The sequence below is a fragment of the Stenella coeruleoalba genome (assembly GCF_951394435.1).
Source record: "Stenella coeruleoalba genome assembly, chromosome: 7".
Lineage (NCBI taxonomy): Eukaryota > Metazoa > Chordata > Mammalia > Artiodactyla > Delphinidae > Stenella > Stenella coeruleoalba.
This window is the reverse complement of record NC_137153.1, coordinates 122,503,074-122,530,904: the sequence shown is the minus strand read 5'-3', so window position 1 is coordinate 122,530,904 and position 27,831 is coordinate 122,503,074. Positions and strand designations below refer to the sequence as shown.

General features: G+C 55.2%; 2 protein-coding genes across 3 annotated transcripts; both read left to right on the top strand.

Annotated features, from left to right (window-relative positions):
• The first annotated feature begins 573 nt into the window (after window positions 1-573).
• On the top strand, window positions 574-8,753 carry ZMYND19 (zinc finger MYND-type containing 19). The gene is given in 8 exon segments (XM_079926796.1): window positions 574-739; window positions 1,345-1,434; window positions 1,437-1,463; window positions 2,092-2,151; window positions 2,854-2,960; window positions 3,562-3,702; window positions 8,119-8,299; window positions 8,479-8,753. Coding segments are annotated over 8 exon segments (801 nt in total). The 5' UTR covers window positions 574-688; the 3' UTR covers window positions 8,623-8,753.
• A 3,558-nt stretch (window positions 8,754-12,311) lies between these two features.
• DPH7 (diphthamide biosynthesis 7) lies at window positions 12,312-26,722 on the top strand. Of its 2 annotated transcripts, none has more exons than XM_079928069.1 (9): window positions 12,312-12,320; window positions 13,069-13,202; window positions 13,747-13,834; window positions 15,269-15,363; window positions 15,743-15,915; window positions 19,797-19,866; window positions 19,971-20,036; window positions 20,269-20,441; window positions 25,715-26,722. In XM_079928069.1, exons 2-9 carry the CDS (start codon window positions 13,195-13,197, stop codon window positions 26,164-26,166), a joined length of 1,125 nt encoding a protein of 374 aa, XP_079784195.1. In that variant the 5' UTR covers window positions 12,312-12,320; window positions 13,069-13,194; the 3' UTR covers window positions 26,167-26,722. The 2 variants fall into 2 exon arrangements, with proteins under 2 accessions (XP_079784195.1, XP_079784196.1); XM_079928070.1 differs by having other exon boundaries at window positions 15,272-15,363; window positions 25,715-26,721.
• The last annotated feature ends 1,109 nt before the right edge of the window (window positions 26,723-27,831 follow it).

The following is a 27,831-nucleotide window of genomic DNA, read 5'->3' as shown; positions in this document are numbered from 1 at the left end:
TGTCCCCACTCCGGCCTCCTGCCCGCTGTCCGAGGACGGGGGACGGTTTACCGGCAGCCGCAGCCAGTCCCGCAGGGACCCCGACCTGCAGAGCCCGGAAGGCCCGGGGCGCGGAGCCAGGCCGCCCTCCTCGAGGGGCGGGGGCCGGGTCGGGGTCGCGGGGGCGAGGGCGGAGGCCGGGTCGGTGTCGGGGTAGAGGGTCGGGGCCGCGAGCCTGTAGGTTGGCCTCCCGCACAAAGCTTCCCGCGAAACTGACGTCGCGCCCGGCGGCCGCGCAGGCACCGCCCCCGACCGCGCCCCTCCCCCGCGCTGGCCCAGCTCCTCAGCGCGCCGGCGCACTCGCCCTCCTGCCATTGGCTGCGTCGTGGCGGCGCGCGCCGGCCGGCGCACTGCGCGCCCCACCATTGGCCGGGCGGCGGCGCGCGGGGGTGTGTCCGCGTCGAACTCCGCCCCTGGCCCCGCTCGCTGAGGAGCGCGCGGCGGCGGCGGCGGCGGCGGCGGCGCGTGGCAGGTCCGGCGGGCGCCAGGAGGCGGCGGCCCGACCCCGGCCCAGCCTCGTCCCGCCCGCCCGCCCGGCCCCGATCCTGACCCCGACTCATCCGACTGGCCCGCCCGGCTCGCCGTGGCCCCGCCCCGGCCCCGGCACCTCCTGAGGGAGAGGCGCCGCCGGCCGAGCGCAGGCCCGGCCATGACCGACTTCAAATTGGGCATCGTGCGGCTCGGCCGGGTGGCCGGGAAGGTGAGCGGCGCGGGGCTGGGGCAAAGGTCGTGCCGGGGGACTGGGGCGCTGGGCCGGGGGCCGGGCCGGCTCTGGGAGTAGGGGGCCGGGGTGCGAGGCAGGGGGCCGGACCGGAGCTGGGGGTGGCGGGCGGGGTCTGGGAGTCGGAGTCGGGGGTGCGAGGCTGGGGGACGGGGGCTGGATCGGGGGCCCGACCCGGGCCGGGGCACGGGTAAAGGCCGGGCGGTTTGCGGGCGGCGGGCCGACGGCGTGGTTCCCGGGGCAGCCCTCCTCCGGTTGCGGCCCGGGGCTCCGGCCGTGCGCCGTGGCCGGGGGAGCAGGGGGCTGTGGCTGCGCCTGCGGCCGCGGGGAGCGCAGGCCCTTCCGAGGCGGCGCGCTCGCTCCTCGCCGAGACCTGTGTGTGCGCGCCGCCTGTGCCTGCCGGTCTGTAGTGAGCTTCGGGCAGGGTTCGTGCTGCCAGCGGCGGCCCCGTCTGGCTGAGCCTCAGTGGGCCTCGCCAGAGCAGGGCCTCCCTCTGCTTCTCTCCCTTACCTGGCCCCGCCCTCCGCGTGTTCGAGGCTGGGGCTTCCTGGCACCTGTGGGCATTGAGGCTTGGCTGTTTCCAGGAGCCGGCCGGCCGTGCAGCTGCACCAGCCACGGACCTTACCCTGGATGGGAACCCTGTTCCCATCACCAGCGGCGGAAGCTTCTGGTGGGAGAGAGGAGCAGAGGCAGTCAGATGAAGGTAAAACCGATTCAGATGCTAGAAAAAAGCTTTCCAAGCGAGAATGACACTGGTCCGTTTTGGGGACCGTTTCCTGCCCTTCCTGCAAGGGGATGTGACTTTCTAACTAGGGAAGGGTGGGCTCCCCATCAGCTCTGAGGTCCCTTCTAACTCAGTGACTGATTGCACTAATGTCATCCCTTAAAACTTTTATTTGGAACATTTTAGACAGACAAAGAGGTAGGAAGGACGATTCAGTGAGCACCTGTGTGAGGACCACCTGGCTTAATAAATAAATGTTAACTGAAACCTTCTGCATATTCTGCCTCAATCCCGGCCCCCTCCCTCTACTCCAGTGACGTCATACTCTTGGACTAGGTTTATCAGCACATTAAAATGCACAGCTTAGTACCTGTCCAGTCCTGTGGCACTTCTTTTGGTTCTTCGCGAGCAGATGGGAAGTGAAGCCTGATGCCGCGACTCTGCGCAGTCAGGAGTGGGGAAGGACCAGGCTTTGGCACCTCTACCTGCTTTCAGAGTAGACGGCCGCTTGCCTGCTGAGCTCGCTTAGTCTCAAGGGGCGGCTCCTGCTCATTGTCGGTACCTCGTACTGATTCCAAATGTAATGTCTTGAAACGTTAATTTCCAGACCAAGTACACATTGATAGATGAGCAGGACATCCCGCTGGTGGAGGGCTACTCCTTTGAGGTAAGGACGCCGTTCCTTTGCCAGCATGCCCTTAGTCATGCCCAGGAGGGTCACAAGGGGTGGGTTTTCTTCCCTGTGATGTGAGGGCAAGACCTGGTACGCGAGCATCTCAAGCTGTCTGTCACTGCCCCGTGGAGCCCCCTACCGCCTCTGCGATGCTGGTCTTCCCCCACTTCCGCCTGGTTGCAGGCTCTTCCTGAAAAGGAGACAAATTGTGTCATGTTTGTGATTGAGTTCAGTTGGACAAGCTTCTGTGCCCTGGGAGACTCTCCAGGGCTGCCCCCCCCTTCTCTCGCCCTCTGCTGTTCCTACCTGATGAAGCTGTTCGGCCTCTAGTCCTCACCCGCGCACTCCTCCTTCCACGAGTCTGTGGACCCACTCTTACCTCAGATGTCACCCTTTTACACTTACTTGGTCTAGGGCTTATCTTTTTTTTTTACTGGGTGGGGGCTTTTTTTTTTTTTTTTAAGGATAGGAAGATTTATTTTTCTGTGTCCACAATGTTTTGCAAAGAGTGGTTCGTGACTGCGTCTTGCCTCCACAAGAGGAGAGTGCTTCTTGGTGCCACGTGTCTGGGAGACTCCGGAGACCCCCAGGGTCCCAGGAATAGGCCTGGGATTGTCCCTCTGGCTTGTTTTTTAATTTGGAATGTTGTTGATATTCAGAGGCTTTCTAACAGAGCTTTTTCTTGTTTTCTCTCAGGCCCGGATGGAAGTAGACGCAGATGGAAATGGTGCTAAGATATTTGCATACGCCTTTGACAAGAACCGAGGAAGGGGGTCGGGAAGGCTCCTTCATGAGCTGCTGTGGTGGGTGTTCCAAGCTGCTTGTTTGCCCTGTCGGGTTTGCGCAAGCCCTGAGGTGCACGGGGCCCGTGGAGCCAGCAGACCCCTTGTTGACACATGGTGCCTTCCCCAGGTCTCCCAGTTAATTCTGTGTCATTGTCACTATCCCGGAGGGGTGGCTGCTTTGCGACCTGTGGCACTGGCAGGGCAGCCAGAGAGTCTGCAGGCTGAGCGCCCTTTCTGCTCGGTGTGTTTGGGACACAGCCTCCTCTGGGGGTTGGTGGGGTCTGGCCCCTCCTCCGGGTTGGGGAAGGGCCTTCCTCTCTTCTGTGTGAACAGCGAGGTTCCGAAGTGCTTGGGACCACGCAAGTGGGGTGTCCTCCAGGCTGTGTGTGAGATGGTTTCGGGTTCCCTCCTTGGCTCCCTGCAGCCTAGCTCTTAAATCCGGGGGCTGGGCTGTCCACGTGGCCTGTCCTGTTTGGGCCACAGACTGACATACTTGGGTTCCTCTCTGTAGCCTTGCTCCTGATAGGTCCCGTCGGTGTGACCAGGGACCAGTTCAGGGCACACGGCTGAGGCGTTCAGGAGGGTTGGGAGCCCATCTGGAGCATTGTCTGTTTCCTAGGGAGCGGCACAGGGGGGGCATCGCCCCTGGGTTTCAGGTGGTGCATCTCAACGCTGTCACTGTGGACAATCGCCTGGACAACCTGCAGCTGGTGCCATGGGGCTGGCGGCCCGGAGCCGAGGAGACCTCCAGCAAGCAGAGGTGGGTCTTCTTGGGGCCTGGTGATGTGGCCGAGATGCCGCTGAGGGCGGCCCCTGCAAGCTCACTGCTAAGAGGGGCCCGCGACTACTCTGTGCTCTGAGGCTTCTGTGGGTTTGGTGACCTTGGCCGTTTTCTCTCAGTGTGCGGGGGTCCCCTTTTTCTTCACAGGGGGAGGAGACCGTTTGGATGCTTATCTTTCTGGGCTGGTCTTCTGAATTGGCTCTTGCGGGGAGAGGGGTTGTATGGGCCGGTCCCCTGTGGGTGGGCAGGACGCCCTTGAGATGTAGGAGCCATCTCCATCTCAGGGATGCCTCTGTGCACACAGATGGGTCTTGCAGTCATGCTCTTTTGTAAGCAGTTTGTCTGGTCAGTGGTTTAAAGGAAGCAGGACAGTGTGGCTCGGGGGTTGGCAACTCGGCCTCCACCTTTCCTTGGTCCTGAGGACTTGGGCGGAGGGGATGCTCCGAGGGCAGTTCCCGTGGCCCCAGAACAAGCCGCTCTGTGACTTCATGGAGCCCTTAGGAAGAGCTGGGGGACCAGCAGGATGGGAGCCAAAATGAGCCAGGGTGTCCCTGGCCACCTGTGCATCATTTAGGGGCTCCCTAGGGCTTCTGTGCATCTCCTCGGGCCCCTGGGCAGCTTCTCCTGACTTTGGCGGTGCTGGTACTGACTTCCCCTACAGGCAGAAGTCGGTGAGGTTGGTGCGGGGGTGTCAGTGTTTCTTAGGATGGAGACTGGGTGGCATCTTTGCAGTGGTCACCACTGGGGTCTTGGTAGAGCCCCATGCACTGGAGGTAGGAAATGGCAGGATTGCCCGGCCAGCTGGGCTTGCTGGTGGGGGATGGTCCCCAGATGTAAGAAGGCCGCATCCAATCTGATGCTGCTATAGCTCTGGAGGGGTATCCATAACTCTGTACGGGGTGGGGGAGTCTCCAGGCGTTGGGGGTCTCTGCTCTGTTGTTAGAGACTGATCCTAAGACCCCTCCTGAGGGAGGCTGATCCTCTTGTGGTAGCTGGGTCAGGATTTTCATCTTCCTGGAGGTTACGTGAGTCTAGACTTCTGGTTGCAAGTGACAGAAACTAAGCCCAATTTCGCTGAAGCAAAGATAGGACCCTTAATGGCTCCCCTGCTGAGATGTGGAAAGCCACAGAGCCACCTCCAGGTCTCAGGAGCGGCTGCCAGGGCTGCACACCCGCTTTCCTCAGCAGTGTCTGGTGGCGTGGGGAAGTCAGCTTGTTTTGAGTCACTTCTGTCTCCGTGCTGGGGGCAGGAGGGTTCTTTCATCAACAGAAGGAAGCTTGTGTCATCAGGACAAGTGTAAGGGCGGCTGAGCGGAACACCAGCCTCTGTGGATTTCCCCCAAGTTGTCCAGCACTCACATGGGTTCAGGGTAGGCCTGGGGCTCACCCTCCCTGGCTCCATGCAGGTCTGCTGCTGCCCATTGCAGACACTGGAGGGACACTGCCCACCGTGTCACCCAGCGATGGGTCTGTCTTTCTGGGATCTCAGCATTTGTCCATCTGAGCACCACGTATTGTTGTGAGATGAGGTGGCCACGGTTAAGAAGACCTGTTTGGAAAAGGGTCTGTGACACCCAGGGCTGCCCCACCGGTGGTCTCCCCCAGGCCATGGCCCAGCTGCCCCATTCTCCTTCAGACCACTCCCAGGAGGCCCAGGACCACCCCAGGGGCCTCTCCCTGCTGGTCGGCCCAGGGGCAGAGGGGTTGGGGTTGGCCTTAGTTTGCCGGCCTGGGGTCGGCCCGTCAGCAGTCCTCCACCTGTCGGGGCAGAGCCAGCCCAAGGGTGGCCTGAACTCCCCGCTGGCCCGGCGTCACGTATCCTTCCATCTCACTCAGTGGCCTCCGCATGGCGGCTCTTTGTAGGAATCACCCCACATGTGAGGCGGGCGGTTTGGCAGCACAGCTCCTGCCAGGCACCTACCTTCTGCTCTGCTTTCCTGGCGTCACTTCAGTGGGGCCACGAGGGCGGCCCAGCCGGGTGGAAGGTGCTCTTTGCAAAGGTGCATTTCCCTCCCTTTCTGCCCTCGAAAGCCGGCTGGGACTGAAACTCACCTCTGTCTTCCAGGACTTCATTGAAGGGCTCAGAAAGTAGCCAGTTTTCTCCCACATCCTGACTTTCACCCTTTTCTTCTTTAAAAAAAAATCTTTTTATTGTGGCAAAATACAGATAACATTTACTGTCTTAACCACTTTTAAGTGCATGGTTCCATAGCATTAAGCAAATTCAAATTGTCGTGTGTCATCACTACCATTGTCTCTAGAACTGTCTCATCTTCCCAAACCGAAGCTGTGTCCCCATTAAACACTAATTCCCCACCCATCTCCTCTGCCAGCCCCTGGTACCTACTGTTCTGTGAATTGCCAAGTCCTTGGACCTTATCTGAGTGGATTGATAAGGCATTTGTCTTTCTGTGTCTGCCTTATTTCACTTCGCCTCAGTTATGTCTTTGAGGCTCATCCATGTCATAGCATGTGTCAGAATTTCCTTCATTTTTAAGGTTCAGTAATACTCCATTGAGAGTGTGTGTGTGTGGGGGGGCACATTTGGTTTATCCATCATCCATCAGTGGGCACTTGGGTTGCCTCCACCCCTTGTCTGTCGTGAACGATGCTGCTGTGAACACAGTTGTACAAAGAGCTCTTCGAGTCCCTGCTTTTGATTCTTCAGAGTGTGCACCCAGAAGTGGAATTGCAGGATCATAGGATAATTCCATCTACTTCTTGAGGAAGCCCCACGCTGTTGTCCACAGCATCTGCGCCATTTTACCTTCCCCCCAGCAGCGCACCGAGGCCCCAGTGTCTCCGTACCTTCACCAACACTTGTTTTCTGTTTGTTTGATAGTAGCCATCCCAGGAGTGTGAGGTGGTCTCATTGCGGTTTTGAGTTGCATTTTCCTGATGATCAGTGATGTTAAATTAAGCATCTTTTCATGTGCTTTTTGGCCATTTGTATGTCTTCTTTGGAGGAATATCTATTCAGATGCTTTACCCTTTTTTAAATTGGGTCGTTTGTTTTTTTGGTTGACTTGTAGAGTTCTTTATATATTCTGGGTACAAATCCCTTATCAGATATATGGTTTGCAAATATTTTCTCCCATTCTATAGGTTGCCTTTTCATTCTATTGATTGTCTATTGATTGTCTCTCTTTTTTTAAGTTTTTATTTATTTATTTAGGCTGCATTGGGTCTTCATTGCTGTGCGCAGGCTTTCTCTAGTTGCGGTGAGCAGGGGCTACTGTTTATTGCTGTGTGCGGGCTTCTCACTGGGATGGCTTCTCTTGTTGCAGAGCATGGGCTCTAGGTGTGTGAGCTTCAGTAGTTGCAGCATGTGGGCTCCGTAGTTGTGGCTCTCGGGCTCTAGAGCGCAGGCTCAGTAGTTGTGGTGCACAGGGTTAGTTGCTCCGTGGCACGTGGGATCTTCCCGGACCAGGGCTCGAACCTGTGTCCCCTGCACTGGCAGGCGGATTCTTAACCACTGCACCATCAGGAAAGTCCCTGATTGTCTCTTTTGATGCACAAAATAATTGACTTTTCATGGAGTCCAATTTGCCTATTTTTTCTCTTGTTACTGTGCCTTTGGTGACATATCCAGGATTATTGTCAACTCCGATGTTGTGAAGCTTTTGTCCTGTTTTCTCTGAGAGTTTTATTGTTTGGGGTCTTACATTTAGGTCCTTGATCCATTTTGAATTAATTTTTGTCTGTCACATTAGAAGAGGGTGACCCTTCCTTTTTTCTTTTTTTTTTGGAAGTATAGTTGATTTACAGTGCTGTGCCAGACCCTTCCCTTTTTTATCCAAGTCCCTCCCGGCCCGGTCTCCAGAGAGGGCGGGTGGGTTGAAGGGGATGGTCCACCCATCCGTTTGCTCTCGAAGTGCGGGAGGTGCCTCCTTCGGAGGCCAGCCCCAGGGCGGGCCGCTCACTGCCTTGTGCTCACCCCACCGCCCGTGCCTCTTGTGGGGCAGTTGCGGGCACTCACAAGCTTCTGGCCCTGTCCAGCCAGAGAAGTGTTCGGGCGGTGTAGAGCAGCTCACAGCAGTCGGGCAGGCAGGCCAGCCAGGGGCAGATGTGGGCGCCCCCGGGGCCGCGAGCACGTGCTCTCCGTGCCTGTCTTGTGTGCAGCCGTCCCAGGCGTTGGGGAGATTGACGAGCAAGGCAGACAAAGCCCTGCCCTGTGCCTTTTAGTGGGAAGATGAAACAGGCTACCTACTGGATGTTCCAGAGAGGTGAGCCCAGGCAGTGGGGTGGGCCAAAGGAGAGTCAAGCTGCAAAGCTGGGGGCGGGGCAGCCTGAGAAGAGGAAGCAGCTGGTCCACCCTGGGGTCACTCATTGTCACCTCCATACCTTGACCCTTCCTGGCCAAGGCATCCTGAAGCGCCTGCTTCTCTCTTTAAGGGAGCAAAGCTTATACTGGCTGGCGATTCAGCAGCTGCCCACGGACCCCATAGAGGAGCAGTTCCCTGTCCTGAACGTGACCCGGTACTACAACGCCAATGGGGACGTGGTGGAGGAGGAGGAGACGTCCTGCACCTACTACGAGTGCCATTACCCGCCCTGCACCATGATGGAGAAGCAGGTGCGCGGTGGGGAGCCGGGCCTCCCCTAGGACTGCCCTCTCGCGGCTTCTCCCCTGCGGTGGCCGTTCCTTTGTCACTGCCTGACCGGGGCCCAGACCCTCCGGCCTCGGCGCACGGACGGCCAGGTCCTCGCAGGTCTGCCGTGTGACCGGAGCGCTGCTCTTCTGTGTCCTTTCAGCTCCGGGAGTTCAACATCTGCGGGCGCTGCCAGGTGGCGCGCTACTGCGGCTCCCAGTGCCAGCAGAAGGACTGGCCGGCCCACAAGAAGCACTGTCGGGAGAAGAGGCGCCCCTTCCAGCACGAGCTTGAGCCGGAGCGATGACCGGGCAGTCAAGTGGCTTCTGATCTCCCCAGGCTGCGGGCTCTGCGGGCAGCTGGACCGGGGCCACCAGAGGGGCTGTTCCTGCACTGGCTCCACCACCGGAGGCCCCCGCACCCCGCACCCCGCGGAGCAGAGACAGCTGGGAGGCCCCCCGGGACGCTTCTCATTATTTATATGTTAATATGTTTGTAAACTCATGTACAGTTTTTTTGGGGGGGAGGCAGCGGGAGGGTTAGAAAGTACAAATAGGGTCATTTGCTGTAACACTCACTTTCCGGGCGGCTGAGCCGAGGAGGGCGGCCCGCCCGGGTTGGGGCAAAGTAAAGGGTGGGACCGCCCTGAGTCCTGGCTGCTGTCTGCGCTCCGCCTCGGCCGGCATCCGTGGTGTGGGTGCGGGTGCAAGGGCTGCCGTCCCCACCCCCAGGCTGCCGTCCCCACCCCCAGGCTGCCTGGGAGCGTGAGGGAGACCCAGACGTGTCCCTGTCCTGCGGCAGGAGCTGCTGAGGGTGGTTAGTTGCTTGGCCCCTGTTCTCAGCCCCTTCGAACTCATACAGTGGGCGCCTGGAAGCGCGGGGCGGGGCGGGGCGGGGCGGGGGGGGGGGCTTCTCCCAGCAGGACTGCTGAGGTCCGCCTGCGACTTGGAGCAGCCCGAGGGGTGAGAACTGCTTTCCTGTGCTCCTTCTGGGAGCCGCAGATCTCAGGGCTGGGCAGCGTCTGGTACACCTGGCCAAGCCGCCTGGGGGCCATAAGCTGGGTGGTGTGGCTGGGAACTTGCTGGTCTCCAGGGAGAGTGAAGGCTGACACCCGTCTTGGGTCATCCCTGGCCCCACGTTGGTCCTGCAGGCTCCTGCCACGCCCTCCTTTCTGCAACGTTTCTGCAATCTCCCAGGACGCCCTGTGTGTGCTCTGCTTCCCTGGCTGGGGCTAGCCCCTTTGTGGCCTTTGGTCTGTGAACTGAGCTGAGCTTTCCGTAGCTTCTTTTGCAGAACTTGGAGGCCTCCTGGGCAGTGCGTCCTGGAGAACAGGACTGGGGAAATGGGTGATAGCAATATGCGGGGAGCAGGAGGGAAGGCTCAGTTCCAACCCCGAGGGAGGGGTTTTCTGCAGGTGAAGGGACTCCACGTGCCCACACGGGTTTTTGCTGAGAAGACCTTGCTACCGTGCAGGTCAGCTGTGGTGCCTCTTCCAGGTTGGGGTTTTTTGTTCCGGGTTCCCCCAGACCCCAGGTTGAGCACCAGTGGGGGCTCAGAAAGCTGTCAGAGGAGAGGCTATGTGATCCTGAGAGACTGTCCTACTGACCACAGCTGGCCCGAGCCCTCGGGACGTTCCCAGGGACAGGACGACTCCCAATTCAGAGGCCAGCTCTGGCCAGGCCCATGGGGGTGGGGAATCCGGTGTAGACCAGCGTGTTGAGGTTTGGGTAGTCTTCCAGGCATGGGGCCCTGAGTGTGCTCAGTCTGCTTTTAAAAACAGGCTCCTGGGATGAGGAGGCCCTGGGCTACAGGCTGTGTGTCTTGCCTGTGTCCTTTGGGGAGCGGCCAGGTCGGCCCTCCGGGCTTTTTACGTTTCCTGACCAGGACTGTCTTGTGATCAGCTATTCCTTGGAAAATTACATTGAAAGGGAAGTGCCAGAGTGTCGGCCGACCCATAGGATGCCACGCTGGGTCCTGATCCCGGGTGCTTGCCGCCGTGGCTCATGGCTCATCTGGAATAGCCTTGACCTGGGGATAGCTGTCCAACGTGGCTGCAGGAGCTGGTGCTGTAGTTTAGTTGGCTGTCCCCTCCTGATGGTGCTGTGTCTTGTCCTACTTGTTAGAGACTCTTTGAGTCTGGGCTGGAGCTAAGAGGGTGGTGGCCATGGGGGCCTAGGGTTTGCTCATATCAAGTCTCCTGGAGTGGATGCCCTCGTGAAGCTGCCCCAGGGTCCACACAGTGTTTTTATTCCCCTTTGCTTCCCTTGTTCTTTATTTGATACCCAGCCCCTGGTTTCTTTTCTCTTCTAAAGGCCCCGAACCTCTTAATTTTTGTAGGCACACATCGGAGAGCGTCTGAAAGTTCAGCATTCATTCATGGTTAAAACGTGGGCCATGTTTCTTACCTGTTTGGAGCGAGGTGTAGGGGGCTGCTTGGCCTGACTGCCTTTTGTACCAGATCAAATCAAGATGTGTGGCTCAGCCATTTCAGGCTGTCCTGTGGCTTCCTGACCAACTTTTCTGCTTCTCTGCTTCAGCTGCCATCTGAGCTGCTGACTGGTATCTGTATTTCTAGTGATAGAATCCACTTTAAAAACCACAGGCTGACTACCCAGGTAGCCATGTGGATTTGTCTTGTCCCATTTGCTGGAGCTGCCATAACAAATTATCTCAAGCTGGTGGCTGAAAACAATGTATGGTCTAGGTCCTAGAAGCCAGAATTCTCAAATCAAGGTGTGGGCAGGGCCATGCTCCCTCTGAAGGCTCTAGGGAAGGTTTGTTCCAGGCTCTCCCAGCTTCCGGCAGCCTCAGGCGGTCCTTGCCTCATAGAGACCTACCAGTCTTTACATTGTCTTGTCTTCCGTTGGTGTCTAACAGACCACACCTCCCCTTCCTAAGGATGCCAGTCATAGTGGATTAGGGCCATCCTAATGACCTCATTTTAACTGGATTACTTCTGTTACTAAAGACCCTGTTTCCAAAGGTCACATTCTGTGGTACCGGAGATAAGACTTCAACCTATCTTTTTTGCGGACACAATTCAATCCATAACAATATCAGACACTTGCCTTCCCCAAACGTGTTCTGTAGAGTTCACTGACTTTATTGAATGCTGTCGGCACATACCTGGTTTACCAAATCAGATCGTGGCTGTGCTGGGTGTCCTCCCCTTCATCTAAATCTAACTGGCGCACAGACCCCTGCCGCTGGGGCTTAGACGCTGGCTCTTCTCCATGCCTTCTGTCCACCTTCCTGTCCACCACCCGTGCTCGGGGCCCTGTGGTCGACCCTGTCTCCTTTCTCTGCTGTCCAGTCAGGCACATGTGCGCCCACCGGTGCGCCGCACTTACTGCCCTATGGGCAGCTCCTTGGGGGTGGACATGACCAGGGAGAGGGAGGGCAGCCCAGGCCCAGCCCTTTTGGGTCAGACCCTGGACTCTGCTCCCTGGACGCCCAAGCCCTTTGCACACCCCACCTCCATGCCGCGCTCTCCTCTGCTCCCCCTTCAGAGCTCAGCTCGCCCGTGACTCTGTGCTGGACGCTCGGCTGTCCCCTCCCAGGCCCGCGTCTCGCCGCCACGGCAGGCGAGCTGGGCTCTGTCGAGGCCCGCCGGCCGGCAGGGGGCGTGAGATCTCTGCCTCACGCTGGCGTCCACGGGGGCCGGAAGTCCCTCCCCGGAAGGAGTCATAGGGACGACGGCGGAAGTGGGAGAAGTACCGCCCCTTGGGCTGTGCACCTTCTTGGCGACGCGGGCTAGGGGACCCTGCTGTCAGCCTGGCTTCCTCACTTCTCCGCCGCCCGCTGTCCGCCACCCCGGTCGCCGCCGCGTCCTTATCCGAATGCTGGGCGGCCGGCAGTCGCGTCCGGCTGTTGCAGGCGGTGGACACGGAGCACACCGTGGACTCGGTGGAGTGGTGCCCGCTGGAGGGCTGCAGGCACTTGCTGGCGTGCGGCACCTACCAGCTGCGGAAGCCGGAGGACCAGCCCGCCGACCCGGAGGGCAAGGTGCGCGGGGCCATCGTGGCCTAGGGAGGTCTTCACCGTGGGTTTGCAGGTCTGCGATCTCAGGTGGCATTTCCCGAGCACCTAAAGCCCCAGACTCGAACTCCTCTCTCAAGAAGGGCGAGAAAAGTGTCTTGAGAGGCAGAGCCGACCACAGGCTTTGAGATCTCTGTGATCTGCTGCAGGGGAGGCTGAAAGGGAAAAGTCTTGTGTGGAGTCGTTCAGGAGGTGTGGATGCGACCTTGGCCTTGTGGCCAGAATGTAGGTTATAGACAGGGCATCCTGAAAGCGGGATGTCGTCTCTCTGCAGGCGTCGTCAAGGTTATGGATGAAGTCTAGAGCAAAGAGAAAATGGGATTTCATAGGAGCTGTACGTAATCTATTGAAGGCATCTAGCTATGCAGATCCAAACCAGGATAGTTTTAAGAGTGAACAGTGGCACTGGAGCAACAGGCCTAAGCCAGGACTCTCCCAGGCAAACTGTGTCCTGTGGGGACCCTAACTGTAGCTCCTGCCTATTGGCCCATTTAGAAGGAGCATCCCATCCTGGGTCCAGCAGGGTTTATCCACCTACTCACTAATCATGTACAAGAGAAGAGACGTTTCTCCAGCTCAGAAAATCATCGGTGCTGCTTCCAGGCAGAGGTCCGGAGTCTTGGCAAACCTCTTCTTTCCCTCAGTCCCTTTTCCCTCCCTTGGGTTCCTCAGTATTTATTAAGGTAATCAGAGAACACATTTGCATTTTTTGTAGAGTGGACTGGATGTTGATGAGCCTCAAATTCGTTTGGGTCGTCTCTACCTGTATAGTTTCAATGAGGACAGCTCTCCTTGCCCCCTGGTTGAGGTGCAAAGAAGAGATACTTCGGCGATCCTGGACATGAAATGGTACAACTTTGATAACCGTTCCCCTTGCTTGGAATTTGTCATGAGTACCTAATTGTTTGGTCAGAGGAGCCTGATGCCTGACAGCATGCAACAGGACGGGGAAGTGTCTGAAGTTTGGGTTCATTTCTTTACTGTGCTGCCTGCCTGCCTGTTGGCACTTGGAGGATGCTGTAGACTTGGGGCTCGTTTCCTTTTTCAGTTTCCAAGCCCTACAGGTACTGTCAGTCTGGGAAGTGAGGCTAGTTTTCTGCTTCCTAAGCTGAGTGATCTTGTTGGAACAGAACTGTAGGCTCCAACCTGGTTTTGGAGCTGAAATAAGTACACTTATTTATTTATGGCCGTGCTGCGCGGCTTGTGGGATCTTAGTTCCCCGAACAGGGATCGAACCTGGGCCCTCGGCAGTGAAAGCGCAGAGTTCTAACCACTGGACCGCCAGGGAATTCCCTGGAGCTGCAATGTAAACAGTGAGTTACTGGGGCGTATAGTGTTCCCCTGTACTCCAGCACATCCTGTGTTGTGACCCGCACGTGCGTTATCTCCTCAGGTGCCACATCGCGGTGGCCGGCCATGCGCTCTTGGGAGTGGCAGACGCTTCTGGGTCCATAGAGCTACTCCGCCTGGTGCGATCCGAGGTCAGTGACTGGGGCCAGGCTTAGTGGAGGGTGGAAGGAACCTGGATGGAGGGAGTTTGGGAGGGAGGCTGTGCTGATGCAAACATTTTTCTAGGGTAGTTTCTGTTCAACGGTGAACTTTACCATAAAACATTCCAAGGTAGCACACGGTCTATTTTGAGTTACTGGGTTCTGTATCTAACTCCAAGGGGAGGACACCTTGTGTGTCATCAGCAGAGGGGCTGTCAGTGGACCTGAAAGTCCTGTAAGGAAAGCCTGGGCCAGCATCCTGGGTTGATGATGCTGGGGCTAAGAAGAGCAGCGCGTTTACTGGGTAAAAGTGGTGTTTCTCATTGATAATTAGGGGAGCACGTGATTCCTACACGTATTTTCCCAAGCATCTGACAGTGATCCTGTACCGTGCATTTGTAAAATGACCACGTGTTGGGGGAGGGAGGGGACAGGGAAGGCATATAGTGGGTTGAAGGAAACAGCCCACAGACCGTGCCCTGTCTGTGGGGGGACCCACTCTAATGTAGGTGCTGCAAGTGGGACTGGAGCAGAGGTCCAGCTGGCCTTGGATTCACAGCACCTGAGGGCTTGTACAGCAAGGTCCTTGCTTCAGGCCAGCTGAGAGCAGCAGCCCTGTCTTAGGAGAGAGGGAAGAAATATCTGAGGAGGATATCTAGAACCAGAGCTGGAGGCAGGAACAGGTAAACCCAAGAGAGGATACAGCTGCTGGAACCCTGTTGATGGAGTTGAGCGCTGTCTAGGTTGCTTAGATAGTAAAACTTAGACCTCAGAAAAGAGAAACAGCATTTTAATGGCAAGCTGTGGCTTCTGAAAGAGAATCAGAGGGAAGTTCTCCTTAGCTCTGTCCCTGGAGGCCTGGGCAGTGGGGAACCCGCACCAGCAGTGCTCCCTGGAGCCTGCAGTAGTCTCCAGGAGGGCTTGGACAGCGACGGGTCTGAGAAGCAGAGACCTGCTTCCCCTGGGGTCACATGTGTGGGAAAGTCCTCCTTCAGGTGTGAGCGCTTCTGGAGGGCCTGGGCCGTCTGCAGTGTCCTCAGGTTCTTTTTTTTTTTTTTTGATTTATTTTTTGGCTGCGTTGGGTCTTCGTTGCTGCGAGCACGCTTCTCGTTGTGGTGGCTTGTCTTTATTGCAGAGCGAGGGCTTTAGGTGCGCAGGCTCAGTAGTTGTGGCGCACGGGCTTAGTTGCTCCACGGCATGTGGGATCTTCCCGGACCAGGGCTCGAACCTGTGTCCCTTGCATTGGCAGGTGGATTCTTAACCACTGTGCCACCAGGGAAGTCCCTGTCCTCAGGTTCTGCTGTGAGTGACTGACACACGTTGTTCACCGAGTAGATGAGGGAAGCATGGCATACCCAAGCCAGGAGAATAGTCTCCTCAGGGTTCCGGGGCTGTTCCTCTCTGATGGCGTTCTTTTCTCTCCAGCAGAACTCTCACACACTACAGCCGTTCTCCCACTTTGCCCTGGAAAAGCAGTGTCTGGCCTTGTCCTTGGACTGGTCCACTGGGAAAGCCGGAAGGTGAGGGCCAGCGGTGACGGGCCTGAGTCTTTCCTCTGAGGGTCCCTTCGTATTTTCACGCAAGAGAGAAGGAAAGCCGCCTTGTGCTAGCCTTGACTGCGGCTCCCCAAGCCTGGGAGAATCACTGCCAGTCCTCACCTAGAAAGAGTGTTTTCATCGGGGGAAGCTGACCCTGGTTTCTTTTGGCAGGCTACTGGCAGCTTCGGTCTCTGCCCAGGCAAGCCTCTTAAGAAGTGTGTCCCCGTACCAGGCCTGGAGAGCCTCTCTGTGACAGGTCTTGGGGCCATAAAGCGTCACTGGTTGGGAGCCAGAAGAGGCGATGAGCTTGGGTCAGTGGATGTATTTCAGCCAGATTTCCCCACTGCTTCCCTGTGTCCAGGGCCAGTGGCCAGCCCTTGAAGATCGTCGGCAGCGACTCCAGTGGGCAGCTGCATCTCCTGCAGGCGCACCAGGCAGGGCCGGGGATGCAGGCCGTGGGCGCGTGGCAGGCCCATCGCTTGGAGGCCTGGGTTGCTGCTTTCGATTACTGGCAGACGGAAGTCGTGTATTCAGGTCGGTACTGCTCCGCTGGGCGCCCCTCTGGAGATTTGCAGAGGAGGCACGGGCCAAGGGCGTGATTCTGGCCACGTTGGGATCTCAAGGACCTTCTTGGAGAGTCTGTTTTCTGGGGCAAAAGCTGTAGTTGGTGCTCACTTAGCTGCTCCTCGGAGAGTGACGTGCAGTTTGCTGCAGGCACTGCAGGGTCTTGGTGGCCCCCGTGTTGGAGCCGCCCCCTGGGAGCCGCCGCCCCCGCCCTCGCTCTGAGTGTTGGATGCTCCTTCTCACACTCGGAAATCCAGTCGGAACTCCTTGCTCTCCACCTGGTACTTTGGGTCCGGTAGTGACTCGTCATGCATTTCAGGCTTGTCTGTTCCCTTTTGGAGTAGTTTATCTTCCTAGGGAAAGGGAAGCGTGAGAGAGAGAGGGTTGACTTCCTGGTACTGAGAGTGGTGTGTATGCAGCGGGATGCTGACGTGGGAACGAGGTCGTTCAGGTCAGCTCCTTTCACGCTCGCGGCAGGGGAGGGCATGGGTCTCTGAGAGAAGACAGAAGAGGAGCTGCTGAATTTGCAGAGGCAAGAAACCATCTGCACCCGTATCCCTTTCTGCGTCCAGTTGCTGGTAGTGTTCTGAGCTCCAGGGCGAGACGGGGAGGCCAGGGCTGCAGGGCTGTTCTGCTGGCCTGTCAGGATGCTGCACAATCTCACTGGGCCCCCAGAAGCTCCTGCTGAGGCCCTGAGGGACAGCTGTGGTGCCCAGTCCAGGGAGCACGTCAGCCTCGTCTTGGCCTCTCAGCGGTGTTCACGTGCCCGACCCCTCGCTCCCCGCACATTCTTTTCCCTGGGTCATCAACGCCATGCCATCTGGACTCTCCCCTTCTTTCTCTGGCTTCTCTTCCTTCTGCTTTGTGGGCTCCTTTCCCTCCGCACAAAGGGTTCACGTCCTCTGACCTCTGTGTGGGTCTCCCTCTCGCTCCGCACTGCTGCTCTCCTGACTTCAGTTACTGTGTCTCTTCCACAAACACTGTGTTTAACCAGACCTTGTTTCCTGAGCTTTTCTGCATTGTCTTGCCAGCACTGCAGCGCCTGTGCAGGGATGCTCCCAGCGCCTACTCCGCGGGTCTCCAGCTGAGCCCCATACTCCCTGTGTTGCCCTGTCACATACCTGTGCCTGCCTAATGTCCCGGCCCAGGACAAGGTCTGCTCACCCAAATCACACATCTCTGTCCGCTCACTGCTCCTCTGAGTCTGTGTCTTGTTGGTTTTCTCTTCTTCTTTTCAAAAATTAATCAATCAATCGATTAATTTTTTAGGCCACGCTGTGCAGCCTACGGGATCTTAATTCCCTGACCGGGGATCGAACCTGAGCCCGCTGCATTGGAAGCGTAGATTCTTAACCACTGGGCTGCCAGGGAAGTCCCGCTCATCCTGATTATGATTTTGTGTTTAATGCTTCTTTTCGCCTGAGAGAGGATCCTTTCTGGGGTTTTTGTTGTCACATCCTTGAACAGACTCAGGGAGAACGATAAAGATTTAATTTTTTGAGCTCTCATTTGTAGATTAGTTCTTCTATCTTGAGGCTTAGCTAATTCAGAGCAAGGGTGTAGTAGGACAGTGATTCAATAATTCAACACCAATCCATTCATCCAACAAGCATCTACTGAGCACCTACTACGTGCCAAGCACTGTCCTAGGGGTTCAGGAGGCATCCGTGAGCAAGGGACAACAGTCTCTGCTTTCATCGCACTTCCGTCGCTTGTGGGGAGATGGACAGTGAATGCTAGGCGTACTATGCACTGCAGGTGACAAGGGCTTTGGGAAGAAGAAAGCTAGGACAGGCTGAGGGCATCAGGTGCTGCAAGCAGGTGCAGATTTTCGCATTATAGAGACTGGTGTGTTCAGAGTAGCGAGTGGCCAGTATGGCCAGAATGACATGAGTGAGCAGTAGGATAGAGAAGGCAAGGTCAGGAGTCACAGAGACAGGGCACGGGGCCTTGCAGGCCGCAGGGGGGCCTTGGGCTTTTGCTCGGAGTAGAATGAAGCCATTGTAGGATATTGAACAGAGGAATGACATTTTCCGACTTACATTTTAAAATTTAAGAGGATCTGGGACTTCCCTGGTTAAGAATCTGCCTGCCGATGCAGGGGACATGGGTTCGAGCCCTGGTCCGGGAAGATTCCACATGCCGCGGAACAGCTAAGCCCGTGTGCCATAACTACTGAGCCCGTGCACCTAGAGCCCCTGCTCCGCAACAAGAGAGGCCACCACAATGAGAAGCCCGCGCACCGCAATGAAGAGTAGCCCCTGCTCGCCGCAACTAGAGAAAGCCTGCACACAGCAACGAAGACCCAACGCAGCCAAAAAATAATAATAATGATAAATAAATTTTAAAAATAAATTAAAAAAAAATTTAAGAGGACCCCTTCAGCTAATATGTTGAGTATAGATTGCAAGGGGGTGAGGTTCTAGGCTGGAGACCTGCCATGCAGGTGAGGTATGAGAATGACTCAGGCTAAGGTGGGAGCAGTGGAGAGGAGGAGAAGTGGGAAGACTGCTTGGTGTGAAGGTCGATCAATAGGATTTCCTGGTGGAGCAAATGTGGAGTGTGAGAGAAAGAGGAGAGGCCGCTGTGTAAAGAAGCCACACAGGTTCTCCTCACAGGTTTGCCACACAATGGTAGCTTGTATCTGAGGCTCACACACAGGCTCAGTGCCTGGATGGACTGACTCTGCTGACCCACCTTGTCATAGATCATGTTCATCCCACATCCGTTTTGTCTGATACAGGGATTTGTAGTGTGCTCAGTAAGTACCTGTGGGTGGGTAGATGGGTGGTGGATGAATGGGTGGATGGATGGGTGGTGGATGGTGGATGGGTGGTGGGTGGATGGTGGATGGGTGGTGGATGGGTGGGTGGGTGTGTGGTAGATGGATGGGTGGATGGATGGATGGTGGATGGGTGGTGGATGGATAGGTGAATGGATGGTGGATGGGTGGGTGGATGGAGGATGGGTGGTGGATGGGTGGGTGGGTGGGTGGTGGATAGGTGGGTGGGTGGGTGGTGGATGGATGGTGGATGGGTGGGTGGTGGATAGGTGGGTGGGTGGGTGGTGGGTGGGTGGTGGATGGGTGGGTGGGTGGTGGATGGATGGTGGATGGGTGGGTGGGTGGTGGATGGATGGTGGATGGGTGGGTGGGTGGTGGATGGATGGTGGATGGATGGGTGGATGGGTGGGTGGGTGGGTGGGTGGTAGATGATGGACGGATGGAGTTTCAGGCAGACGTGGTTGTTCTTTTGCTCCTTTTTGTCCTCTCTGTAGGTCTTCCTCTTCAGTGTTTCTCCCCTTTTCCCTCGAGATACCATGACATTCTATTGTTGATGTTGCTTTTCTTCAAAGACTGGTTGTGGGTCAGGGCACCAGCTCCCTCGTTCTTTCTATCCTTTCAGTTTCCCCCAAACAAGCACAGGGCTCTTTTACTGTAAGGTTACAAAGGGCATTTCTCTTTAAAACACATGGCGGTGTGTCAAAGGTTCCAGAACCTTACAGAGCCTCCCTGTCTGATGCCTCCTGCACGCAGGTCTGTTCGGAGCACTTCGACGGGGCCACTCTGGTTCCTGGCATCAGGAGCCCGAAGGGTTGAGTCTTGTGTGACCTGGTCATTCTGCCCCCATAGGTCTGCCTTTTCCTACGGGTGTAGCCTCTGTCTTTCCCTGCAGGTGTCTGAAGACACGGTTACAGCACAGGGGTGACTGTTTCTGGGGCTCCCCTGCCTGTGGCAGCCTGAAACCCGAGAAAAGCCACCCGTGGGAATTTCCTCACAGACATAAACCCAGTCCCTGAGAAATGGCCATCAGTGCCCGTCCTCATCAGTGGCTCTTTCGGTTTCCATGCAGGTGGGGACGATGGCCTTCTGAAAGGCTGGGACACCAGGACCCCTGGCACATCCGTGTTCACAAGCAGGAGGTACGTCACCGGGGGGCCGGTGCTCGGCGTGGGGGGCAGCCCTCCCTGCCCGCGGGCGGAGCAGCGCTGCCGGGCTTCTGCTCAGGCTCACCCTTCGCTCTCAGACACTCCACGGGCGTGTGCAGCATCCAGAGCAGCCCCCATCGCGAGAACATCTTGGCCACGGGAAGGTGAGCCCCCTAGGGTCCGTGCGCATGGGTTCCTCCTGCACCGTCGCTTCCTTCCCTGCTGTTGGCCACTGTGATGCTCGACTGGGCCAACTCTCCACCCAGAGCGCGGGCGTCGGGGTTTGGGAAGGGAACCGAGTCCTGGAGGGGAAGTGGGCCGGGTCTTCCGGGAGGTGACCCCTGCTGCCCCGGGGCCTTGCTCTCCTGCACGCTCTCTGCGGTCGATGGGTTTCAGCTACGACGAGCACGTTCTTCTCTGGGACACTCGGAGCATGAAGGAGCCGTTGGCGGACATGCCTGTGCAGGGCGGGGTGTGGAGGCTCAAGTGGCACCCTTTCCACTCGCACCTGCTCCTGGCAGCGTGTATGCACGGTGGCTTCACGATCTTCAGCTGCCAAAAGGCCATAGGTGAGTGGGGGCCTGGGGCGGGGCTCCCAGTTTCCTGCCTGCTTTTGCTGCACCAAGCTCTTCTGCAGCCTCCACGCGTTCCCAGGGTCTCCCCGTAGGCCTTGCCATGATTTGTAAGTCTGCCGACTTCAGAATCTCGGTTTCAAGCGTGCTGCTCTCTAACCGTGGTTCTTCCCTGACCATCTCAATTGTTTTGGCACCTTCTGCATTCAGCAGTCTGCTGGCCCTATTGGGACCTCTCCACCAGAGGTGTTAACCACTGGTCGCTTTCCTAACCATCCTTGTCCCACCTTCTGCCAAGTCTCCCTGCTTGCGGACAGCGTAGGCTCCACGGCCTTGTGTTCCAAACATCGTTAAACTCTTCCCCTTGCTGCTTCCTCGTACCCTCTGGGCAGAATCTAGCACTGGTAACCCCAGTCTGCTTATGCCTGAGCCACAGAACGTGGCTGAGGGAAACAGCCATGCAGCGTGATCTCACCGCAAGTTTATGCTACCGTGGGTCCCTTGTCAGGCAAACCTTGACCTTTCTGTAGCCAGTGATTCTTCACCGTCAGGGCTGTTCCACGTTTTCTTTTCTTAAACCCCCACCCCCTGCGCTCCCCGCCTCACGCATCCCTCGTGATCTCCCGTCCCCCTCCTCTGTACAAACAAGGGATTATAGGCGCCTCCCATCATGGTTCCAAGGTCAGTGTCCCCTGTACTGGCTGTTCTCAAGGGCTTCGTCTTCTGAATCTTCAGTCCTCCGTCTACTGCGTCATTTCTGTTTATCACATGAATGTGCTCTGACAGTTCTCGCTGTAAAACAAGTTGCAAACTTGCTTCTTTCTAAGCATAGGATTTACAGTGATCAGTTGCCCTCTAGGCTCTGCTTTCACTGCATCCCATCAGTTGCTTTTTTTGTTTGCTTGTTTTTGTTTTTTTTCAATTTTTTTTTTTTGGCTGCATTTGTTGCTGCGTGCGGCCTTTCTCTAGTTGCGGCGAGCGGGGGCTACCCTTCGTTGCAGTGCGCGGACTTCTCATTGCAGTGGCTTCTCTTGTTGCGGAGCACGGGCTCTAGGCATGCAGGCTTCAGTAGTTGCAGCACGCGGGCTCAGTATTTGTGGCACATGGGCCCTAGGGTGCATGGGCTCAGTAGTTGTGGTGCATGGGCTCAAGAGCGCAGGCTCAGTAGTTGTGGCGCATGGGCTTAGCTGCTCCGCGGCATGTGGGATCTTCCCGGACCAGGGCTCGAAGCCGGGTCCCCTGCACTGGCAGACGGATTCCCAACCACTGCGCCACCAGGGAAGCCCTATTCCTGACCTTGGTAGGGTCCCTGCTGGTTGCCATTTGGTTTGATGATATATAAGGGCTAATGTGTGTGCTTAGTATTCATCAGTCCTGTTTTCGTGAGTGTTTTTTTAAATCAGGAATTGTTGACTTTTTTGTTAAATGCTTTTATAACATCTATTGAACTGTATTATTTTTCTCCTTAGATATATTAATATGGTAAATTTTGTTTATGGATTTCCTAATATGGAATATATTCCTGGAGCAAATCCCACTTGCTTATGGTTTTGTTTTATTTTAGTTGTCAGAAACTTTTTCTGAGGTATAGTTGATTTACAGTATTTTGTTTTATGTATACAATATACTGGTTAACAGTTTTTAAAGGTTATATTCTGTTTATAGTTATTATAAAATATTGATTATATTCCCTGTGCTGTACAATATATCCTTTTCTTGTTTTTGTTTTGTTTTTTTGGCCACAGCATGTGGGATCTTAGTTCCTCAACCAGGGATCGAACCCATGCCCCCTGCAGTGGAAGCACAGAGTCCTTACCCACTGGACTGCCAGGGAAGTCCCTGTACAATATATCCTTGTAGTGTATTGATTTTATACATAATAGTTTGTACCTTTAAATCCCCTACCTCTATCTTGCCCCTCCCCCCTCCCTCCCCTTACTGGTAACCACTAGTTTGTTCTCTACATCTGTTTCTTTTTTGTTATATTCACTAGTTGTTTTATAGTTTAGATTCTACATATAAGTGATATCATATAGTATTTGTCTTTCTTTGACCTATTTCACTAAGCATAATACCCTTCAGGTCCATCCATGTTGCAGATGGCAAAATTTCATTCTTTTTTATGGCTGAGTAATATTCCGCTGTATATATACATCACATCTTATTTATCCATTCATTTGTTGATGGACTCTTAGGTTGCTTCCATATCTTGGCAGTTGTAAATAATGCTGCTGTGAGCATTGGGGTGCATGTATCTTTTCGAATTTTTTCATTTTCTTCAGATAGGTACCCAGCAGTGGCATTGCCAGATCATACAGTAGTTAGTTTTATTTTATTTCCTGAGGAGCCTCCACACTGTTTTCCACAGTGGCTGCACCAGTTTACACTCCCACCGACAGTGTAGGAGGGTCCCCTTTTCTCCACATCCTCACTGACATTTGTTATTTGTGGTCTTTTGATGATGGCCATTCCGACAGGTGTGAGGTTGTATCTCATTGGGGTTTTTATTGGCGTTTCTCTGATGATTGGTTATGTTGAGCGTCCTTCCACGTGCCTTTCGGCCATCTGTGTGTCTTTGGAAGGTGTGTTGTTTTTCCAGCGCGGTACTGGGCTCTGGCGGCACCTTACTGGGGACTTGCATTAACGTTCAAAGGAGACACAGACTTTCTTCTGTGCTATTTAGCAGCATTATGTTTGGTTCATGTGAGAATCAAAACCAAAAGTGTGAAAATTTTTCTTCATTTTCTCTTGAACAATTTATATGCCATTTGGATTATCTTTTCATTCAAGATTTGGTAAAAAAAAAATCTCCTGTGAGACTGTCTGGGCCTGATGTATTTTTGAATGATGGTTCTGTGTTAACTTTCTCTATATTTTTCTATGGAAGTTGGTTGTTTATGCTATATGTTTCTACTGGGGTCAATTTTGTTTTCTTTTTTCTTTCTTCTTTTTTTTTTGGCCATGCCAGGCGGCATGTGGGATCTTCCCCGCCCCCTGCAGTGGAAGTGTGAAGTCTTAAGCACTGGCCCACCAGGGAAGGCCTGGGGTCAGTTTTGAACTGTATTTTCCCAGGCAGCTATTCATTTCATCTACATTTTGAAATTTATTTGCCCAAAGATGTGTAAAGTTACTTGGATTTAAAAAAAAAAAATTTCTTCTCTAATAGTTATTTCCCCTTTACCATGTTTTACTTTGTATACTTATGCAAGTATACAATATTTTTTATGTCTTTTTCCTTAATTAGGTTAGTTACTAGCATGTATATTTTACTTCTTTTAAAGAAGCAGGGTTTTACTTTTTTATTATAGTCCGGTGGTTTCTGTTCTCCACCTCATCAACCTCTCCTTTTATCTTTGTTGTTTCTCTCCTTGTGCCTCCTGTATTCTTTTTCTAGCATTTTGAGTTGGGAATACAATTCACTTATCTTTATTGCTTTGTATTGAGTGTTTTTATGTCTGAATTTTTCTCTGATTTAAGCACATTGTTAGGTTCTGATATGTAGTAATTTCACTTTCATTTTTATGAAGAAATTCTATGACTTGAGTTTGTATTTCCCCTTTTACCCAAGTGTGGTTTAGTAGAAGTTTCTAAAATTTGTAGGTGGAAGCAATTTTTCGTATTTTGACCACATTATTAAGTTTGTTTTATTGCGCTGCGATCAGAGTGTTGCTTGTACTGTTTCTACTTTATAGTACTTTTCGACTTCTTGTTGCCCAGCATGGTTGTTCAGTTCATGCTACACATGCACCTGAGTAGTGGATGTGCTGTTGCTGTGTGGTATTACTGTGTGGTAGGAAGGCTGCTGTGTCCACCTGGGCCACGAGCGGGTGCTGCCACTGGTTGGATGTACGGCTACAGTGCGCCTTAATTGTCCCAGTGACCCTCGCCTCCCGGTACCCCAGCGTGCACACCATGGAGCGGGAGGTCTCCTGGGAGCTTCCTTCGGTGCTGGTGCCAGGGCGCCTCTCTGCTCTCAGGGTAAGCTTGGTGTCCAGCTCCTCCGCTCTAGGGTAAGCTTGGTGTCCAGCTCCTCTCTGGAGCCGCCTCTGCTCAGGCAAAGCCCTGGGTTACGGAGGAGGATCTCCAGGGCCCTGGTTGTATCATTGGTGTGTTTCTTGATGCCAGCTGCAGGCTTTCCGCATCACTGCTTATTCTAGTCGTGATTCAGATTCCGATCACAATTCAGAGTGCAGTGGCACTGATCCCTGCACTTGGGAGGTGGCAGTGGCATCCAGGCTAAGTGAAGACTGAATGGCCGGCCACTGGGCCTTCCGGCTGGTGACAGTTTTCTAAGCCCGCATCCCCAGCTCACTGGCCACTAGTTTTCTGAGGCTGCTCTTGCCAGCCTCGGCCTTGCCCTGGACCCTTGACCATCTCAGGTTTGGTGACACCTCATCATTTCTTTTTCTGGTCGCATATTACTTTCACACTTTCTCAGCCATGTTCTGTCCAGAATAAGGCCGGGCCTTTGCCCGTCCTGCCCTCTGTCTTCAGAGTTGCCATAGCAACTCACCATAAGGAAAGCTGCTCACGCTTCAGCTCTTCAGTGAGTTACTCCCTTTCCAAGCTCAAGTCCAAACTCTCTAATGCAGCACGCTGAGCTCTGCATCACGGGACCCTTATGACGTGTCGCCAGTTCCTGATGACACCTCAGCCACGTCCACTCATGTGTGGTTCCTCACACACGCCAGGGTCTTTCCACCTCTGTGCTTCACACTTACGGTTCCTTTATTTCTTCTCATACACCCCTTTCCCTCCGTTTGGCTCACTCGCTTGTCCTTTGCTTTTAAGTCTTAACGAGAAGCTTCTGCCGAGTCCTAAGGGTTCAGGTTCGGGTTCGGGTTAGCTCTGTAGGGTTAGGGTTAGGGTTAGGGTATGGGTTAGGGTTAGGGTACACGTTAGGGTTAGCTCTGTAGGGTTAGGGTACGGGTTAGCTCTGTAGGGTTAGGGTTAGGGTTAGGGTACAGGTTAGGTTATGGGTTAGGGTTAGGGCATGAGTTAGGGTTAGGGTATGGGTTAGGGTTAGGGTACACGTTAGGGTTAGCTCTGTAGTGCAGGCTGACTCCTCTCTCAGGAACACAGAGTGCATTCCCTGCAGGATGATGGTCTGTGCTTCTCTGCTTGTCTGTCCACGTCTTGATAGTCCTCTGCGTGACACACAGTGGTTGCTCTTGGCACAGCGTCTCGCTTCGAGGGTGGGTAGGGCCATCGGGTGGGGATGATGAGATCAACCCCGGGTAAGTTCCCCATGTCCTCCTGTCTCCCTCCAGAGGAGAATCAGGAAGTGTGCCCAGTCACTCTGTCCTACACCTTGCCCAGCTCGCTGGTGTATGGAGTCGACTGGTCCTGGCTCTACTTCCGCCGCTTGCCGCAGACCCATCCGTCATTCTGCTTGGGGTCCTCTCCTGGCAGCGACCCAGGAGCCAAAACAGCAGACCCAGTCTCTACCCTCAAAGTTGCGGCCCAGTCGCCAGCACGCTGTTTTGAGCGTCTAGCTGATGCTGATGGAGAGGGTGGTACCAAACACCAGAGTGGAGGCAAGCTGCAGAGTCCTCTCCAGCCCTTTGCAGAGGAGAAGAGCGGCGGCCGGCTGCATGCCTCGGGGGTCGAGATCTGTGACTGTGACCAGTACCTGGAGGCAGCCACCTCTGACGCCAGCCTTCTAGCTACTTGCTCCTTTTATGATCATGTTCTTCACCTCTGGAAGTGGGAGAACAGCTGAGCTAGGGAAGTTACTTGGCTTGACATCGTAAAGACCATTTCCACCAATAAAACCAAGAGTATGTCTACCTTTTCTGAGAATGAAGTATCCTCAGACCATCTCACTGACATTCTGGCTGCATGCAGGTTTTCTGTATAGGGCTCAGTGCATCTCATGGAATCTCCAGGTAGGCAGTCAGAAAAGCTGTTGGCCTCTTAAATAAGCCTTATCTGCTGGGGCCCTTCAAAATGGTGATTCTGTGGCAGCAGGGGGCAGGGTGTGGGTGGGGCATGGTTCCCAGCTCTGTCTTGTCAGTTTCCTGTGTTTCTGACTTTCAGTTCTTCATACTTATTTAAGCAACTGTTTGTATTAACTAAAAGGAGTGGCTTGGTTTTCTTAAGCTACTTGAAAACACCAGAAGTAGTTTTATATGAACATTAAAAAAGCTCATGTCATGGCACCAGAAGTGCTTGTATAGCCTCCACTTGCTCATTCGGTCGGCGCCCCGCACCAGGGCGCGAGCCGCCCCGCTCAGGAGGCCCATGCTGGGGCCCGAACGACGCGAGCGCCCTCCGACCCCCGCACCAGGGCGCGAGCCGCCCCGCTCAGGAGGCCCATGCTGGGGCCCGAACGACGCGAGCGCCCTCCGACCCCCGCAGCAGGGCGCGAGCCGCCCCGCTCAGGAGGCCCATGCTGGGGCCCGAACGACGCGAGCGCCCTCCGACCCCCGCAGCAGGGCGCGAGCCGCCCCGCTCAGGAGGCCCATGCTGGGGCCCGAACGACGCGAGCGCCCTCCGACCCCCGCACCAGGGCGCGAGCCGCCCCGCTCAGGAGGCCCATGCTGGGGCCCGAACGACGCGAGCGCCCTCCGACTCCCACACCAGGGCGCGAGCCGCCCCGCTCAGGAGGCCCATGCTGGGGCCCGAACGACGCGAACGCCCTCCGACCCCCGCACCAGGGCGCGAGCCGCCCCGCTCAGGAGGCCCATGCTGGGGCCCGAACGACGCAAGCGCCCTCCGACCCCCGCACCAGGGCGCGAGCCGCCCCCGCTCAGGAGGCCCATGCTGGGGCCCGAACGACGCGAACGCCCTCCGACCCCCGCACCAGGGCGCGAGCCGCCCCGCTCAGGAGGCCCATGCTGGGGCCCGAACGACGCGAGCGCCCTCCGACTCCCACACCAGAAGTGCTTGTACAGCCTCCTGTGCAGAGAAGCAAAAGGAAGTGTATACACGTTCTGAGTTGCTTTAGCATGTCATGAACTTGAAATACGTTGTCATATGCTGAATTAGTCATACTTCCTCACTGCGGCTTCAGTAAACCAAGTAGCTTCCAAACCTGGACACGGTTTAACTCCAGAAACATAACTGGGTTTGTGACTGATCTGACTCCCATAGATCAGTTCCTCCTTGTCTCTCTGGAAGGAACAGATGTTGAAGTATAGGCCACTGTGGAGTTTGTCAGCTCCTCAGCATCCACTAATAAATACAACAGATACGTGTTCCGAGTTAGAAAACACAAGCCTCTACCCTTTGCTTCCTTATTTTCTGACGGTGCAACACTGTGTGCCAGTACAGGTCAGAATGTGTTAATGTTGAACCCTCCTCCAGAGTTTATTTTAGGATATTTCACTTAAGGGTCAGTTAAATATGAAACAGAATGAGAATCTGAGGGATTATGCACTGAAAC

What these genes read in the sequence shown, in the direction of transcription:
- DPH7 (XM_079928069.1), top strand. An exon ending in TCCACTGGGAAAGCCGGAAG is followed by an intron (nt 15,364 to 15,742) that starts GTGAGGGCCAGC and finishes CCCTGTGTCCAG; the next exon opens with GGCCAGTGGCCAGCCCTTGA. An exon ending in TCCGTGTTCACAAGCAGGAG is followed by an intron (nt 19,867 to 19,970) that starts GTACGTCACCGG and finishes CTTCGCTCTCAG; the next exon opens with ACACTCCACGGGCGTGTGCA.